Genomic DNA, 17,962 nt, shown 5'->3' with positions numbered 1-17,962 from the left:
CTGATGTTGTACCTTGCTAAAAACCCTTGAAAGTTTTCTTTATTTCAGGCTTCAAGTTTTGTTAATCAAGCTGCAGGCCTTGTGATGGGATCTCATGGCAGCAGGGTGTCAGTGATGCTGGGAGCACAGGGTTTCTGAGTCACAGATCTTGGATGCTGTGTGCAGTACAAGCTGTGCTTTGCCATCAGACATCACACAAGTGTCCACTGCCTCTGCTGTCAGGGAGGGGATAAGAGAGCAGCTGTGTGTCTGGAGTGTCACAGGGGAGCATAGACCTGCAAATGTAGGATTAGCAAGAGGAAAAACCTACCACTTGGTCTCCTGTCTGCCTAAAGATTTGCATGTGCAAAAATAATAGCAGGCATGGGTACATGGAAGGTAGGGTGAGAATGGTTTTACATGTGTTGCCCTTTTTTCCTACCCTGAAGAATTTCTTCCAAGACTGCAGGAGCAGGGAATTGAAATTGTTTCAGTTGGAAGGCAACTCAGGCAATTTTAGTGGTGTGAAGAAATGAGGGCATTACAGATGTGAGGAAAGAGGTGTTCCTTCAGCAAAATCTCATTCACCTGGACAGGGATGGCAGACATGAGCTTCAGCAGGCTGTGCATGGGAAGAATTTGTCTGCTGAACTTCCCTGGGAGAAGGGCAGTTTTTCTATATTCTCTGGGGAAGCAAATTTGTGGGGAAATCAGACCCTTTCAGAAGCTTTAACAGTCTTGGCACATTGCCCAGTAGACAATGCAAGTGAAAAATTCCCTTTCTTTGGACAGGTCTTTGAAATTCTTGGCTTTTCTTTAGCTCCATCAGGACAGACAGATTCAGTTCCCTCTGTTCATGAGAAGAAAAGATAGCTGCTGTTTTAACTCTGAGGCTTATTCTACATAGCAGGGAGCAGTGTCCCCCAGAGGGGAAATCAGCCCTTGAATCTGCCCTCTGGTGCCAACACTGCTCTGCCAACCACCCTGAGCAGGATGCTGCTGCCGTGGGTGGCACTTCAGCAGGAGCAGCATGGACCTGGCAGCAGGGACAGGATGGAGGGGAGCAGTACTGCTGGAGCCCCCTGAACCCAGCAATGCTCTCTGCAAAACATCTCCTGTCCCACTTGGAGGTGGACTAGAAAAGATCAGGTCTGGGGTCAGAGCTGGCATTTCTGCATTGTGTTTATTTCAGAATGAAATCACCCAAGCTGTGTTTTAGGTATTTTTTCTTTTATGTATATAATTAATTAGTTTTGGGAATAAGGGAACAAAGTCCTGTCCCACTTGGCCTGATCCATTTTGTCAGATTTCAGGCAGAGATTGCAGGGAGCCCAAGCTGCAGTCCTGGAAACCATGGCTGTGGTGACAGCCCTGACCCAGATGCTGGGAGTGCATGACAGCAATGTCATAGGCTCCTCACCCCAGTCAGGGGTGGTGAACTCTCTGGAGCAGCCCAAAGGCATTATCTTGGCAAAATTAGGTCATGAATGGAATGGAATTAATTTTTTTTAAATTATCTATGGTCTTATTTAAAATTGCAAATAACTGTAACATTCATTAAGTAATTAGAGCCAATAGAACATCTAGACCTCCAGGCCACTCTTAACCTCTGCAAGCCTCTGTTTGTTCTTCCCAAAGTATTGTTTTAATTTTTGAAAATAGACCAGCTCTGGTATCATTGCTACTGTAAAGGTAAAGAGAACAGTAACTCACACCCCTCCTCAACCTTTCTTAGTCATGGTGAGAGTTTTTGCCTCTTAATACTTTAACTCCAAAGTCAGACACCTTGACACAGTTTTTCTTTTTTTTTTCCATCTACCACCTGTTTTGACCTCCACGGAAAAGCAGCAGCTCAGACATAATTACATTGCCTCTGTGTCAAACACATTTGGGAGCAGGCTGGGAGACACTGACTGGAACAGAATGAGTGATTTCCAGGCCACCTTGTCAAGTTGCCAGTCCTGTGGTGGGGCGGGAGGCTGTCCTGGGAGATGTTAGCAATTAGGTCAGTCTAGGGAAAGCTCTCACAGCTTTTCCATTATCAGCCTCCAAAGTTTCTCTGTGGCTGTTGAATAACAGACTGGTTTAACATCACCCTGAAAAAGGGGTGGAATTGGCCAGAGGGGCATCAGGAATGGTGTTTATAACAGTTCCCCAACGTGGAATGGGCTTCAGTCACTTCTCAGTTTGTAAGTTCCTGCTATCAGATTTGCCATCCACACACCAACAGCAACCTAAAAACCTCTGGCTTTCCCTGCAGTCAGTAGGTGGAAGCAGGATTTGAACAGTTGGGTCTTCCAGTAGAGTAATTTTGAGATGCTTAATATTTAAGAAGAAACACCTGTTAGCAATCAAAGCAGTCTGAAGAGTTTTCTACAAAGATTTGGGTTTTCTGTATTCTCTTGACTCCTACCAGTTACTGGAATGACTTTCCTTTTTCTTTAATAATAGTTTTAACAAATAAATTATTCCTGAATTCCTTCAGCTGTTCTGTAGTCTTCTGCTGTGCAAGAAGGGGTTTGGTTGCTTTGGGCAAAGGTCTGAGTGGGCTTGGTGCCTCTGCTTTCATTGTGTTGTTGGCAGAAGAGCCTTTGAGGAGATTGGCATGGTGCAGGGTGGTGCTGGAGATCTCCAGGTGTGTGTGGCATCTCTGATTTGTTTCTAGTGCTTCTGCTTTGGAAACATTAATGCTGCATTTCAACAGGATCAAATTTATGTTTTACAAGGTGGGAGGGAATCCTGTTGCCCTGGGAAAGCCCACTTCATGCAGAAATTACAAGATTGCTGCAGTACAACAATGCTCCACATTGCTGAAAATGTTTTTTCTTAGGTATTTTCAAATAAGATGGGATTATTTTTTAAGCAAAAGGATAACTTGACATGCTTTTAATGGTTGGAAAAGGGAATAATTGGATTTTCTTCAAAATGCAGAGGCTCCTTTTCTAGAGAGCAGCTCTGAGATACAAGGATGACATGTATTTGTTTGAAGAGTATTGTAGCATTGTCTTTTTTTGATACTAAAGTAACTGTACTTTGTTTTTCTCTTTTGTAGCAACTTCAGTCTCAAGCTCGAGCACTGATAATGTTTGCTGGGATGATCCCATACAGAACATCAGGAGACACCAACGCAAGACTGGTGCAAATGGAGATCCTTATGAATTAGCAGAGCAGCTTTGGCTGGGGTTGCAGCAGCTGTGCCTGTCTTTAGTACGTTCAGAGGGCCCATGGGACCAGTGTCATTTTGTATTCTGTATTTTTGTTGACGGAAATAAATTTCTTTGGTTTTGATATTTGTTTTTGACATTTTAATTTTCACTGATTCTTGTGTTTTTATGTTTTTATTAATTTTGTTTTCAATTGGTTTACATTTAGAAATTTATTCTTAATTAGTTAATAGGCTATGCAGAAAGAAAGCCATAGCTCTGCAGTAGGGACACGAATATGGAATTTTATAGCAGAAGAGGAAATGGAGAAGAAAACTTTGATTTATTTCTTAATGTACTTACAGCTGAGAATCTTTAGGGAGTTTTGGATGCATGTTAAGTGTTGAAAACATGTCTGATGCCCCACTCACCCCTGTGACACTGCCATCAGTCCATCCTGTTGTCTCGTGTGCTGCATGTGCTGCTGCAGTGCCCCTGAGCCCTGTGCTGCACAGACCCCTCTGTGCTCAGCCAGGTGCTCACAGCCCTGGAGCTCTGCTGAAGCTTTTGCAGGAGCAGCTGGGTTGGAAAGAGGTATCTTGTGGTAGGAGAGTTTTTTGTGAGCAGCTCGTGAATTTTAGTCACTTGCATTCCAAGTGGGCTCTTGTTGAGTTCAGCAGAAGTGAGGAAGCTGAACCAGAGAGGCCCAGGTGAGGCTGTGTTGGGTGTGGGTGGATATTAATGTTGGTTTAGCAGGAAATGTGAGCCCTACAAAAGCAAGGGGCTTTAAAAATGGTTACCATGTTTTGAGCTACACTTAAATAAGAGTGAAAGCCTAAGGAGCATCTTATAGTAGAAGCTTTTAGTTTTAATATAACTGCCTAACTTTGAAAGAAATGGGAGGAATGTTGGTGGTTACTCCTGCTGCTTCCCTGCTGCTGTCTCACCCTCTTGTCTTACTGGGATATGAGAACATGTGGCATTTGGAATGCAGACCAGGCAGCAAAATGTAGGGGCTGATTTCAGCTTTTTATGTTAACAGCTATCATGGGAGAGAATTCATCTCCATTTTGCAATATCTTTGTTTACTGGGATGGAGGAATATCTGACTGACATGATGACAATTTTCCTAATTACTTTTTTCACCAGAAATGTTGTAGAACAAGTTTTGTCCACCTTTTGGACAGGAAGCAAAGGGCTTGCCAGCCACCCCAATCCATCTCCCAGCAAAGCAGCTGCTGGGTTCTCAGAGGATAGAGCTAGGGATTGTGCACAGCATGGAGTGCTCCTGTAGCATGGCCAGGATTGTCCCAGCTGAAGGCTGAGGGAGACCTGGACAGCACCCTGCAGGTAAAGGGGAGTTGGTGAGTTACAAGGTGTTATTTTGGGGTGGGAGTGGGCCAGAATTGCTCAACAAATTTGTCAACAGGTGAGTGTGGAAAGCTGTATAGCCTGTTAGCATTTCTGGTATATTTGTGTAGAAATGCTTCTTGGCATATCTCAGGTAAGAACTGATCCCATTCCCTAGAGAACAGGCACCTTCCCTGTTGTTTGTGGACAGTTGTGGTGGGGCCAGGGCTGCCCCAGATGCAGTCCTGCAGGATGACCCTGCTCCTGTGTTTTCCTTGCTGGTGCTCAGCCCCTGTCCCTGAGTTACCTCCAGCATGAAACCACCTCCACACAGAGAGTCTGGCAAGTCTGCTCCTGTCCTCAGGCAACCACTGACCTGAGCATGCCAGGGACAATGTTTGCTGGAGTCTGGGAAGGATGAGGGCCACTTTCCCCACTGTAATTCCCTCTCCCTGATCTGCCGTTCATGCAGGAACAGAAGTCCTTTGGGGTCAGCTCTTAGTGCTGCTGTTTCAGGACTTTGTTCTCCTGCCTTGTGTCCATCCCCTGCTCAGGAGAGCTGTGCTGCCTCACTGGCTTGTTCTGATGTCCAGTGTTGAACCTGGGGACCTTCTGTAAGCAGTACAGTACCCTTTCTCCATCTGCCCTTCGAGGAGGCTATAGCAGGTGCTTTCTGGTGCTTCTCAGCCTTCTTGGGTGTTGGGATAGTTGATGTCTATATATAGTTTCCTCTTCCTGTGCTCAGTGGTTGTGATTCCAGCCTTTGGTCACTTTTTAAGCTAATCAGAAACTGAATTATTTAATGCTTTCAAAATCCAAGATGATCCTTCTGTGATGGACAGATGGGAAATAAACCCCAGAGAGTCCAAGTCCTGAGACTAACCCTGAAAAGGTAAGACCAGCCCTATTTCCATCAAGATAAGAGATTGTGGGTATAACAGAAAGTGCCACAGATACTTGGAGTTAATTACTTGTTGATTGTCCTGTGATTTCTCCTTTGTGCAGATGGTGAATGTTACATCCCATTCCCCAGAGTGGCAGGTTCCAGCTCAGTGCCTGAGCCTGGCTCTGGCAAACCTGCATGACTTCAAGGGCTGTGCTGCTTTGGGGTAGATGCTGATGCACATCCTAGTGCTTTGCTGGATAAGGCACCCCATGGTTTTCCAGATGTCCCTGTTTTCCCTCCACCTCATGCTTATTCTGCTGGAGAGAACAATCAGCTTCTGCTCCCTCAGGTTTTGCACCATCACTCTGACTTTGCTAATTTACAAGCTTAGCCTTTTCTAAATAGCTTATGTGCTGGAAGTGGTTTTTGGGTGTCACTAAACTCATGCCTTTTGTTTGGTGTAGCCTGTTCAAAGGTGGTGCCACCATGCACTCCCCTTACAACAGGGAGTAGTGCACAGTGTGCAGCAGAGGCAGCGATGTTCACCTGAGCTGAATTCATCCTGAGTAAAAACTGACAAATCTTCTCTAAGTCAGTGGAGCTCTGCTTTTTATACACAAAGCAAGCACAAACTAACTTTAAGCATAATTCCATCTGCTTTTCCTACCTTGAGACTAATCCCTGGCATTAAAGATCCTCCAGGTAGCTGAGCTGCATCCGAAGGGTGACTCATTGGTTTGAGTCAAATACAGCTGCAGCTTGTGCTGCTGCAGGAGATTAGAGGAAAAAGTGAAAAGCTGTTTGCTGTGAGAGCGTGTAACAATCTTGTTCTGGTGTGGATGCAGCAGAGGCAGGCAGTCTCCAGGTCTGTGTCCCACAGTTTGTGTGGCTCTGTGGTTCTGAAACATCCACACATGCTGCAATTCCAGCACAGCAGCTCCTCCAAGGGCCAAGGGCTCAGTGATGTGGTCTGGAATTACAGGGCAGTTGCAGGGAAATCTAGAAATGCTCACTGTAAACTTCTGTTCTGTTACCTGTCCAGTAGAGAAAAAATTGGTTAAAAGTTCTGCTCAGTGTTAACCTGGTAAAAACTACACTGAGCTAAGGGAGCTCCTGTGGGGACTGGCTCTGCTGAAATGTGCCTCGATGGCCTCCCAAACAATATCAGAAAGCTGGTGCCAGTGGGTTCTGTCTTCTCAGCTGTCTCTGTGAGGTTTTCCTAGTCCAGACATCAAAATTAATCCTTTTAAGTATTTTCACCATTACCCCAGAATATGCTGGTCATAGTCAGGGTACTTGCCTATGGGTTCCATTCCTAGTCCCCTGCCTTTTCTGGGATTTCCTTGCAGGAGCTGAAGAAATTGTGTTCAGAAAAAGTGAATTCAATGAACTTCTTTTGATTTTGTTACTCTCCCAACTCTTGTCACCTCAGCCTATCAAAGAAGCAAAATGTTTTCATTGCAGCCTGGAAGAAGTAAGGGGATATTGTTAATTCCAGTTCTGTGTCCCTGGGGTGGGACAGCACTCAAATACTGCCTCTGTTCATGTCCCTGTACCAGCATTTTTGTCCTCTTTCTCTCTGGGTTTGAAGTTGGAAGGATGGAGATGGTGTCTGGAGATGGGAGATGACCTCTGTGTTCCCACTGTAAAAGGTTACTGGCAGCTGGCTGAATAACCATCTCTTTTGTTTTCACAGGCTTCCTTTGCTGTGGTGCTGAGAAATGGAGTGGAGAAATGTGGTGCTGAGAAATGCTCTGCACGGTGGGTTTGCAGTGCTGAGCCCCTGCATCATCGTGTGTCCTGTGTCACTCAGGGTGGTAGGTTCCCTCTTCCACAGGGATGGAAACAGGTCAATTAAAGCTTCATTAAACCCTTTTGAAATATAACACTTCAGCAGTCTTTAAAAGAAGTCACGTAATGCACTGTGCCATGCTCTGCTTAACTCAATTTTGGGTTCATTTGATGCATTTAATATCCAGAACAAACTGGGGGATCGGCTGGAAGTGAGGGAAAGCCCTGCAGAACCAACTTGGCACCTCTTCCGTGTGAGTGGAGGGCTGGAGGGCGGCTGCAGAGCGCTCCCAGCGCCGCCCGGCCGGTATTGGTGCTGCAGCTGGTGTTGTGAATCAGGCCGACGACAAGCGCTTCCTACAATCCGGCTATTTCACTACACCAGGGTTGCATCATACCACTCGCTTCTCTTCGCGCCTCTGGAGCCCTCCTGTGCCTTCCGGAGCATCTCTGGCTGTGCTGTGTGTAACAGACCCCTCACTTAAGAGACTGATTTGTGCTGGTTTGGGCGTATCAGCGGTTTTGATGAAACAGCGCGGTTCTAAAATAAAGCCACTTCTGCTGGGTGTGAGTCTGCTGTGCATCTGTGGTGAGAGGAAGCTGGTGTCCTCTCTGTGGAGGTTGTTGTGTGGGGTGCTGGGGTGAGGCTCTTTCCTCATCCCTTGTCCTGCTCTCGGGGCTCCCAGGTGCTCTGCAGTGCTGCGAGGGCTGAGCACGGATGCAGACCGGGCTGCCTGCCCTCAGCTTCCCCTGGCTTCTGATCACGGCCCGTCTGCCCTCGCACAAACAAGGGGGCTGGAGCAAGTCCTCAAAAATCAGGTCAAAATTTGTGTGTGAATGCAAAGACAGCCAGAGGCAGCATGGCAGGCAGGCCCAATTTTCCATTAACTTGCAAAGCCACACGGAGCTGAAATTCCAATGGGCTGCCCTCGAGTTTTATTGCTGGCCTTGTTTGCTGTCTTTGCTGATCTTATCTGTAACTGCTTTCGTGGCACATGTGACAGGGGCTGCGGGAGTGTAAGGGGCGCCCATCCCTCCCCCTGTCCTCCCCTCCTGTGGCTGTGGGGTTACGGCCACACAGCTTCAGCTGTGTTTTGTGTGATGGAGCAAGGGTTTAAGTGGCTTATTAACTCAGGGATGGGACTGGGAGCGGTTCTGAGCCCTGGCAGCTCAGTGGTACCCTGGGTCTGGAGGGGAAGGGGGCTGTGGGACCAGGGGCATCTCTGCTGCCTGGTACTGAGAGCTGCCAGCTCCCGGCCCTGGACAAGCACAGACAGACTTAGACCACTCTGTGCACCCTGTCTTCTCCAGCAGCCTGGAATCCGAGCCCCAGCAGGGGCATCCCTCAGGTCCCTTGATGTTACGCTCCCCCCTTCCCCCTGGTTTCACTGAGATAAAGGCAGCATTCCCCTCCCCACATCCGGCCCAGCTCAATGCCACAGGCAGCATCCTGGAGACCAGCCAAGATGATTTATGAGATCTGACGGGTCTGGGGCAGTATCCCAGGGAAGGGCGAGGGTGCGTGGGAGTCTTGCTCCCTTTTTCCATAATAAATCCCTGTGAACTGAATGTTCCTGGGCTGGGGCCGGAGGCAAACTCAGCGCTGCATTTCTCTGCTGATCTGTCCTTGGGACTTAATCTCAAATCCGTTATCGCTGCCCCAATCAAGTGCTGGGAGGCAGTGATGCCCATTATGGTGGTTTTGGTATCCCTTCCAGCTATTTTTTTCCCCCTGACCAGCTCGGGGTGGTTCAAGCTGATTCCTTTCCTCTATTAGCATCGGTGGTGGGTGTGTGCCGGTCACCTCGCTCCGGTTTTGCGGGGTATAAAGCCAGCAAGCCCCTCTCCACCCTGTCCCCCACCTGGCAGGCTCCTGGGCAGGGGCAATGGCTGAGCTGCCCACCCCAGATCTGCCCCCGGCCCGCTGCAGCGGCCGCTTCACCATCAGCACCCTCCTGGGCATGGAGGAGGGGGGCCGGGGGCCCTACACACCCACCGAGGGGTCCAGCTGCGACAGCGCCCAGCCCACCCACCTGTCCAGCAGCACCCTCTGCACCAGGACCTTCGGCTACAACACGGTGGATGTGGTGCCAGCCTACGAGCACTACGCCAACAGCAAGGGGGTGGGCGACCCCAGGAGGGGCAGGCCCTCGCTGGCTGACCTGCACTCCATCCTCAAGGTAACAGAGGGCTTGGCTGTGCCCATAGCATCTCTGGCATCCCCTGGCCATGCTGCTGGTCCCTGCGAAGTGTCTGTGGTGGGTCACTGTCTCCTGCCTCTCGGTGCCATAACTGGTGCTGTGCCGACTGCACATCCCCAAGAAGGCCCTGAGAGAAGCCAGAGAATCCAGCTGTTTCCAGCTGTGTGGTCAACCAGAGCATTGCCTCCAGGACAGCTGCCTGAATTCCACGCTCACCTGCCTTCCCCTCATCCCACAGCCTGACCCGGGCCGCCGTCACACGCCGGTGTCTGACCTGCAGCAGAGCAATGGCCTGCCAGAGGCCGGGCCGGAGGCTGGGCTGGAGGAGGCAGAAGGGGAACCAGGCAGAGACTCCGTGCCAGAACCTGTCCGCTTTGGATGGGTGAAGGGCGTCATGGTGAGTGTGACCCATCCCCCACGGAGCATCCTCCTGCCCTCCTACCTTGTAAGCATTTTTCCCTTGTTGCATTTTTCCTAATGTCTGTGTTTTTGCAAGCACATGTGCTTTGTGCAATTCTCTGCCCTCCTCGGTGGGGTGATTTTCTCTGAGGAGCAGCAGAGCTGGCATGGTTTGGCCATCCCCAGGTGGCCAAATTCAGTGCCCTGATGGCCAGTTCCCCTCTGTCCCCCCTCAGATTCGCTGCATGCTGAACATCTGGGGAGTTATCCTCTACTTGCGCTTGCCCTGGATCACTGCCCAGGCAGGAATCGGTGGGTGCTGCAGTTCCTGGTGGGCTGGGCAGTGGCACTGGGCCCATCATCACCCAGACACCTGGGGGTGGTGGGACCCCTAGGAATGGCTGGGGGATGCAGTGAAGCAATGTCCTTTCCCCGCAGCCCTGACATGGCTCATCATCCTCATGTCTGTGACAGTGACCACCATAACCGGCTTGTCCATCTCTGCCATATCCACCAATGGCAAAGTGAAGTCAGGTAGTGTGTTCCCTCCTGGCCACCCCGGGCGTCTCTATCCTGGGGCTGCCCCATGGATGTGAACTCCTGGCATGGGCTGTGAGGTGTGTGGGAACCCCAAAAACGTGGGGGAAGCAGTAATGCCATGGGTGTTCCCTGCTCAGGAGGCACCTACTTCCTCATCTCGCGGAGCCTCGGGCCGGAGCTGGGCGGCTCCATCGGGCTGATCTTTGCCTTTGCAAACGCAGTGGCTGTGGCCATGCACACAGTGGGCTTTGCTGAAACTGTCCGGGACCTGCTGCAGGTAAGAGAGCAGCTCTGTGTCCTCTGGGTCCCAATGTCCCCCCTACCCCTCCCTTCCCACCTTCTCCTTGCACAACCTGTGTTGATTATCAATATTTGCCTTATCATTGGACCACTGATAATCAAACAGTGGCTGCTAAGACTCACTGGAAAAACCAGTGATTTATTACGGGAGAGGGTTATTTCCATGTTGTGAATAGTTCCCCTTCCCCAGGAGCACAATTCCCTCATCGTGGACCCCACCAATGACATCCGAATCATTGGGGTCATCACTGTGACAGTGCTGCTGGGCATCTCCCTGGCTGGCATGGAATGGGAGGCCAAGGTAACCCTCACTCCTGCTCACATTTTTCTCCTGGGCTGGTAAGAGCTGTCGTTTCTGTCCACCAGGCATCTGAGGAGCAGAGGATGCCTGCAGCTCCCCAAAAATTGCAATGGGTTTCTCCTAATGCATTCTTCACTCTTTCTGTGCCCAAACACCCAATCCTTCAGCTGGCTCTTTCTGGTCTGGCAGGCACAAATCCTGTTCTTCCTGGTCATCTTGGTTTCCTTCATTAACTACCTGGTGGGGACAGTGATCCCAGCTACTGCTGAGAAGCAAGCAAAGGGTTTCTTCAGCTACCGAGGTGGGTCCACCGCAGGCTGGGGTTGCACTCAGCAGGTCCAAGTGCATCTCTGGAGCCTGGCTCTTTGCTGCAGTTTGGGGAGATGTTTGCTACAGGAAGGTGCTCCTTGCTGTCACTAAAAGCACAGTTTCCCCTCCCATGGGGTCCCTGCCATCAGCACTATGCCCCCAGCCAGTGCTGAGGTGCTTTAGCCAGGAAAAAAGTAGCGAAGAGGCCTTAAATGCTTCTCCTCTGCTTTCTCCTCAGCTGATATCTTTGCTCAGAACTTTGTGCCAAACTGGCGTGGACCTGAGGGCTCCTTCTTTGGCTTGTTTTCCATCTTCTTCCCATCTGCAACCGGTATCCTGGCTGGGGCCAATATTTCAGGTGACCTGAAGGTGGGTTGTGACTGTTGCTACCTGAGCCAGTGTTTCTAAAGGCTCAAGCCCTATTTTGCCTGGGGCTTTCATTTTGATCCACCCGTTAGACTTTGTTTTACTTATTATGCAAACTTTGGGCTCAGCCAGGAGATGCTCTGTGGCTTTGTGATACAGTGAATTAAAATTCCTCCTGTACAGCAGCCACAAATAAGCTGCCTACAGTAGCACTGCTGCTGGAAAGCTGTCTTACATATCTCTGCAACTCCCTTGGGCAGGATCCTGCCGTGGCCATCCCCAAGGGCACCTTGATGGCCATCTTCTGGACCACTATGTCCTACCTGGTGCTTTCTGCTACCATTGGTAAGAGCACATCCTCAGGTGCAGTGGGTGAGGGGGCTGGGTGGGTGGGCTGGCCCCTACCCAAAATGGATGGCCTGGAGGATGCAGGTGTGTAGGAGCCAGGAGCAAGCTGTGGACACTGGCACTGATATCCCAGTGTGAGTGCCACAGGTGCCAAACCTTGTTCCTACCCCTACCTGGGGCAAAGTCATCCTGGGTGGGCAGTGGAGCTCATGGCATTGCTCAAAGCCCCATGGCAGGGACGTGGGAGTTGTCACGGGCAGTGGGATGTGGGGCTGGGCTTCCTGAAGCCATGGAGAGGTGCCAGCCCTGCCCTAGCCCTGTGTGCCCCCCAGGTGCCTGTGTGGTCCGAGATGCCTCAGGCAGCCTGAACGACAGCGTGGCCGTGGGCTCGCCGGGCTGTGAGGGACTGGCCTGCAGCTTCGGCTGGAACTTCACCGCCTGCACCCAGCAGCAGAGCTGCCGGTATGGGCTCAGCAACTACTACCAGGTACTGCTCAGCACCATGACCAGCCCCTGTTCCTGCTCCTGGCCAGGTTGGTGCTGCACTGGATGGCTTTCCTTGCCATCCTGGGTCACCCATGCTCTTGAAACAGCCATTTTGTAACAGGAAAGCACCAGGGAGTGGGCTTTTGGATATGGCTGGACTTTGCTGCCTGGATAATGTTAAAGGAAATGCAGCAGGATGGGGCCTGGGGCTGGAAATCCCTCAGGATTGGGGTGGAGGTTGGTGCAGCAGAGATGCTGCGGTTCCTGATCCCCTGGTTTTCATGCAGAGCATGAGCATGGTGTCTGGATTTGGCCCCCTCATTACAGCAGGGATCTTTGGTGCTACCCTCTCCTCAGCATTGGCCTGCCTTGTCTCAGCCCCCAAAGTCTTCCAGGTGAGGGGGTGGTGTCTGCACACCCCAGCTCCTCTCCCTGAGCTCAGCAGTGGGTGATGCTCCTTGGTGCAGGGCTCTGCATCTGTGAGCAGCCCTGGAGCAAGGAGGATGCTGCTGTCACCAAAGGGCATGTGTCCAGTTCGGCCCTTGCTCTTAGTGATGCAGGAGCCACCACGGCACTGCCATCCCACATCCCTGGCAAAGCCTGCTGTCCCCACTGTGTCTCTCTTTGCAGTGTCTCTGCAAGGACCAGCTCTATCCTCTCATCGGCTTCTTTGGGAAGGGCTATGGGAGGAACAGCGAGCCCATCCGTGGCTACATGCTCACCTACGTCATTGCTGTTGGCTTTATCCTCATCGGTGGGTGCTTGCTGCCCCAGCACCCTCCTGCAGCTTGACACCAGCAGGGTGGCTCAGTCCCCGCTCACTCTCTCCTCCTCCCACAGCTGAGCTCAATGCCATCGCCCCCATCATCTCCAACTTCTTCCTCTGCTCCTACGCCCTCATCAACTTCAGCTGCTTCCACGCCTCCATCACCAACTCCCCAGGTGGGCTGTGCCGTGCCACACCTGCCCTGTGGCGCCGGCTCCGCATGCGGCTCCGTGTCCGGCAGCGGCCGCTCTGTGTGTTTGCTGCAGGCTGGCGACCCTCCTTTCGGTATTACAGCAAGTGGGCTGCACTCTTTGGAGCTGTTGTCTCAGTGGTCATCATGTTCCTGCTGACCTGGTGGGCAGCCCTCATTGCCTTCGGGATCGTCATCTTCCTCCTGGGATATGTCCTCTACAAAAAGCCAGGTGGGTGGTGGTGACCTGGCAGCGGCGATGCCCCAGAAAGTCTCTGGCCCTGTTGCTAATCCATCTTCCCCTGCAGATGTCAACTGGGGCTCCTCCATGCAAGCCAGCTCCTACAACATGGCCCTCAACTACTCAGTGGGGCTGAGTGAAGTGGATGAGCACATCAAGAACTACAGGCAAGGGCAGCTCATTGCAGTGCTGGGCATGGAGGGAGTGGGATGAAGAGCCAGCTCCTGCCTATGCTAAACCCAGGAGGCATCGTGCCCATGGCCACATCCTCACCACCACCCTCAGTAACCAGGAGCTACAGCAAAATGTGTCTGTCTCCAAAATCTCATGTCTGTGCCACGTAAGGTAGAAAACTGGGAAAACCTTGACCTCCCTGTACCAGGCAGACACAGACATATTGGTGTCATCTGATATAAAAAGACCAAAGAGTGAGACTGGACCCTCAGGCTACATAATGTTTTCTCATTCTAAAGATGCTTCCTATAGTTACCACTGGCCAAGCATGGGAGAAGAAACATGGCTCATTCCAAAGGGCTGGATGCCTCCAAATACTATTTGTCACTCCCTTTTTCCCCTGCCTGCAGACCGCAGTGTCTGGTGCTGACTGGCCCACCCAACTTCCGCCCGGCTCTGGTGGATTTTGTGGGGACCTTCACCAAGAACCTCAGCCTGATGCTCTGTGGCAACGTGCTGATTGTGAGTCACCTGCAGAAGCTGGTTGGTTCCTTGTCCTGGGGGCTCTGGCCACCAGTGGGTGATGGGCTGGGAAATCCAGTTGTATCCTGGTGGATACAGGGTGGAGGTTGAAATGTGCCCACTTGTGTGCTGCTGGATGATGAAATGTGCCAAATGGAAGTCCCTCTGAGTTGTTAAGCAATATTGGTGAAGCATCAGGATGTCCCTGTGGGCTTATGATTTCCCTTTTCCAAATCATTGTGGAATATTTGGAAGGATGAAGTAGTTGCTCAGAGAACACGTGGATCTTGCAGCCCTGAAGTGTTCAGAGCAATTGGGTGCAGTAAGAACCAGCTCATCTGCACCCACAGGACTGTTGGGATTGTGTGCACTGGCTGTTGACTCCCTGGATTCACTGGTTTTCTTGGCTGTGATTGCAACCTCCCATGTGTGCAGTGGTTACATCGACCTCTTGCCCACGACTTGGGAAGAAAGGAGCTAGAAGTCCTTGGTGGCAAGATTTGTTGCAGTTGGAAGGGGCTGCCTGAGCTCCTGCTCCTGATTCCTGCAGGGACCACAGAAGCAGAAGATGCCAGAGTCCCGTCTGATGGCAGATGGCCACACTAAGTGGCTAATGAAGAGGAAAATCAAGGCTTTCTACACGGATGTGGTGGCTGAGGATTTGAGAAGTGGTGTCCAAATGCTCATCCAGGTACAGCCATCATTAGCCTTCCAGCAGCAGGGTCCCTCCTCTTTGTGAGGAGGTCAGAGCTTGGGGGAGCTCTGACCTCCCTCCATGATCTCCAGGCACCCCGCTTTGTGTTGCTCCCCCATGGAGTGGACTGACACCACCTGTGTCCGTCTGTCCCTGCAGAGGGGTCTCATGGGGACATCTATCCATAGGCTGCTGGCCTTGGGAAGATGAGACCTAACATCCTAGTGCTGGGCTACAAGAGGAACTGGCGGACGGCATCTCCACAGAGCCTGGAGGACTACGTGGGCATCCTGCAGTACGGCCACAGCAGCTCCTCCACCTCTCGGGGACACTGGCACCTGCTGGTGGCCCCACTGCCAGCTGCAGTCACGTGTGCAGGGTCCAGCTGGGCTGACAGTGCACCCTCCATTAACTGCCTTCTCCTCCCTCCCTCCCTCCCTCCAGCGACGCGTTCGATTTCAAGTACGGCGTGTGCTTAATGCGGATGAAGGAAGGGCTGAATGTTTCCCGGGTGCTGCAGGCACATGGTAAGTGGTTTTAGCCAGCCAGGGATGCACAGAGACATGGAGCTGTGGGATGTGCCAGCCAGCATCATGTCCCCAGACAAAGGCCACAGTCCTGGCAGGACATCACTCCTGGGTGGGGACAGTGAGGCACTGCTGTGCTGCCCTTGCTCTTCTCCTCCCTCCTCAGTTAACCCCACGTTTGAGGCAGCAGAGCACCCTGAGAATGGCACTGGCAGCAGAGCAGCCCCAGGCACAGGTAGGTTGGTCCTGGCTTGTGATCACCCACAGCATCCCCAGCTCTGAGGATTATTTTGCAGGCAGGGTGGGGGTTTCAAGCACTGATGAGGAGCAGGGCTGGGACCAGGAAGAAGTGATGCCTTTAATCCACGGCTGGTGGTGCTCTTTACTGACACCAGGACCCTCTTGCCCCAGCAGTGGACCCCACCACGTTGGCCAGCGAGCAGCAGGCGAGCACCATCTTCCAGAGCAAGCAGGGCAACAAGACCATTGACATTTACTGGCTCTTTGATGATGGAGGTAACCTTCACCTTCCATCTGCCCAGATAATGTGAGCCCAGCACCTCCCCTGCAGTGCCCAGCAGGGCTCAGTCCTGCCAATGGGCCAGGGCACCAAGGAAGCAGTGGTGAGCCTGGGGGTCACTGCTGCATCTCCCACCGCGTGTTTTGGGGCCAGGTCTCACGCTGCTCATCCCCTACCTGCTGGGGCGCAAGAAGCGGTGGGGAAAGTGCAAAACTCGGGTGTTTGTCGGCGGGCAGATCAACAGGATGGACGAGGAGAGGAAGGCGTAAGTGCTGGTGGCCAATGCACCTCTTAGCCACTTGGCCACTGCCACTGTCCTGTGGCTGGTGACACAAGCTGCTTCCCATCCTGCTGAGCCCTCCCAGCTTTGCCATAATGGGATCTGTGAGCTCTGACCTGGCTGCTTTGCCTCATGTCTCTGGAAATCAATGTGGCTGCAGAGTGGGAAAACCCAAAGTGCAGACTGAGACCAGCAGGGTTCTCTGTTAGAGCTACTATTCCCTGCTCTGTTAGAGCTACTATTCCCTGCTAAAATATGTCCTTTTCTCTCCATTAGGATTGTCTCTCTGCTGAGCAAGTTCCGCCTCGGCTTCCATGAGGTCCACATCCTCCCTGACATCAACCAGAAACCCCGGCCAGAGCAGTAACCACCCCCCTTCCCTTCCCTGTGCCCCCACAGCACCCCCAAACCTGCCCAGACCCTCTTCCTTGGCACTGTCTGCTTGTGTTGCAGCATCAAGAGATTTGATGACCTCATCGCTCCCTTCAGGCTGAACGATGGCTTCAAAGACGAGGCCACAGTGAATGAGATGAGACAGGGCTGTCCCTGGAAGATTTCTGATGAGGAGGTTGATAAAAACAGAGCCAAGGTAGCACCAGTGCCAGGGGAGCTCCTGCAAAGGGTCTCCTGCTTTTTAGACAAAATTTAGTCTTTTTCTGGAAACCATTATTTTGTGTTTCTCGATGCTCTTTGCTCCACAGTCGCTCCGACAAGTGAGGCTGAATGAGATTTTGCTGGATTACTCACGGGATGCAGCACTCATAGCCATGTAGGTGCCAGTAATGCCCTCACACCCGTTTCTTGCCCCCTGGGAATGGACCCTCGGGATGTTCACCCCTCCCTGGGTGGGGAGGTGCAGCACAGACACCCTAATGCTCTGGTGAGAGTGCTGCACCACAGGGAAAAGCCCTTGGAAGACACCAGGAGCTCCAGCTTGGGCCGTGTCGGGTGGGAGGATGTGGTGCTGCCCCTCTTAGGGGAATAAGCTGCAATGGCCGGAGGGAGGGGCTGCGGCGGGGCTCGGAGCCCCGCTCACGGCCCCGGCTGTCCGCAGCACTCCGCCCATCGGCAGGAAGGGCCGCTGCCCCAGCGCCCTCTACATGGCCTGGCTCGAGACCCTCTCCCAGGACCTCAGACCCCCCGTCATCCTCACACGGGGAAACCAAGAGAACGTCTTGACCTTTTACTGCCAATAAAACCTCCTGCATTCCTGATGACTTGGGATGTGAATTTTTCAGGTCGGTTTTGGTCCTGGAGCATGCTCCTCTGGGAGTCTGGGGGGGCAGTGAAGGCACGGTGGTTACCAGCCCTCTGGAAATGCCCACCAGGCACAGCTGCCACCCTCTTACAAACACTTGTTGGGCCCATCTCAGGCTCTGGAGGTTGTACATTGATAAACAGCCATGCTGGGCTTGCAGTGCAGGCACTGCTCTGGCCTGGGGTTAGCCAGAGCCAGCCAGGGGAGTTGTGGGGTCCTGCACAAGTGGTGTGCAGGGACTGAATGCTGGCCCAGCAAAGCCACTGGCCCAGGGTGGGAACAGCCCCAGGGGCTGGGAGCAGGTCAGCACCAAGCCCAGGGGCTGCAGGGCCTCGGCCTGTCCCCTCAGGGACAGGGATGACAGCTAAGCCTGTCCCCAGCTGAGCAGCAG

General features: G+C 52.2%; 2 protein-coding genes across 7 annotated transcripts in view; both read left to right on the top strand.

Moving 5' to 3' along the window:
- NUP93 (nucleoporin 93) overlaps window positions 1-3,267 on the top strand; it is a 75,454-nt gene extending 72,187 nt beyond the window's left edge. For all 4 annotated transcript variants that reach the window (XM_064387279.1, XM_064387278.1, XM_064387280.1 and 1 more), the window contains one exon: window positions 3,032-3,267. In XM_064387279.1, coding sequence (XP_064243349.1) covers window positions 3,032-3,142 — 111 coding nt within the window. In that variant the 3' untranslated portion in view covers window positions 3,143-3,267. The remainder of the gene's footprint in view (window positions 1-3,031) is intronic.
- Window positions 3,268-3,283: 16 nt separating this feature from the next.
- Window positions 3,284-17,520, top strand: SLC12A3 (solute carrier family 12 member 3). 3 transcript variants are annotated; one of them, XM_064387276.1, is made up of 26 exons: window positions 3,284-9,329; window positions 9,589-9,747; window positions 9,986-10,061; window positions 10,188-10,283; window positions 10,427-10,566; window positions 10,780-10,890; window positions 11,080-11,191; window positions 11,438-11,568; window positions 11,826-11,910; window positions 12,246-12,400; window positions 12,687-12,794; window positions 13,030-13,153; window positions 13,240-13,341; window positions 13,432-13,587; window positions 13,664-13,763; window positions 14,181-14,292; window positions 14,843-14,983; window positions 15,175-15,281; window positions 15,431-15,513; window positions 15,680-15,748; window positions 15,928-16,029; window positions 16,187-16,298; window positions 16,590-16,676; window positions 16,767-16,902; window positions 17,015-17,082; window positions 17,368-17,520. In XM_064387276.1, the coding sequence occupies exons 1-26, from the start codon at window positions 9,036-9,038 to the stop codon at window positions 17,507-17,509; spliced, it is 3,108 nt and encodes a 1,035-aa protein (XP_064243346.1). In that variant the 5' UTR covers window positions 3,284-9,035; the 3' UTR covers window positions 17,510-17,520. The 3 variants fall into 3 exon arrangements, with proteins under 3 accessions (XP_064243346.1, XP_064243347.1, XP_064243345.1); XM_064387277.1 differs by having other exon boundaries at window positions 3,284-9,404; window positions 9,664-9,747; window positions 15,925-16,029; XM_064387275.1 differs by lacking the exons at window positions 3,284-9,329; window positions 9,589-9,747 and having other exon boundaries at window positions 9,808-10,061; window positions 15,925-16,029; window positions 16,803-16,902.
- The last annotated feature ends 442 nt before the right edge of the window (window positions 17,521-17,962 follow it).

The sequence above is a fragment of the Passer domesticus genome, chromosome 12 (genome assembly GCF_036417665.1).
Source record: "Passer domesticus isolate bPasDom1 chromosome 12, bPasDom1.hap1, whole genome shotgun sequence".
Classification (NCBI taxonomy): domain Eukaryota; kingdom Metazoa; phylum Chordata; class Aves; order Passeriformes; family Passeridae; genus Passer; species Passer domesticus.
The sequence above is the reverse complement of the archived record's forward strand: the minus strand, read 5'-3'. Positions and strand labels throughout refer to the sequence as shown.

Bases quoted from the DNA above. Each gene is read 5' to 3' on its own strand.
- SLC12A3 (XM_064387277.1), top strand. From the start codon at position 9,036: ATGGCTGAGCTGCCCACCCCAGATCTGCCCCCGGCCCGCTGCAGCGGC. The intron at 15,282-15,430 runs GTACGGCCACAG...CCCTCCCTCCAG, and splicing joins GACTACGTGGGCATCCTGCA to CGACGCGTTCGATTTCAAGT. The intron at 15,514-15,679 runs GTAAGTGGTTTT...CTCCCTCCTCAG, and splicing joins CCGGGTGCTGCAGGCACATG to TTAACCCCACGTTTGAGGCA.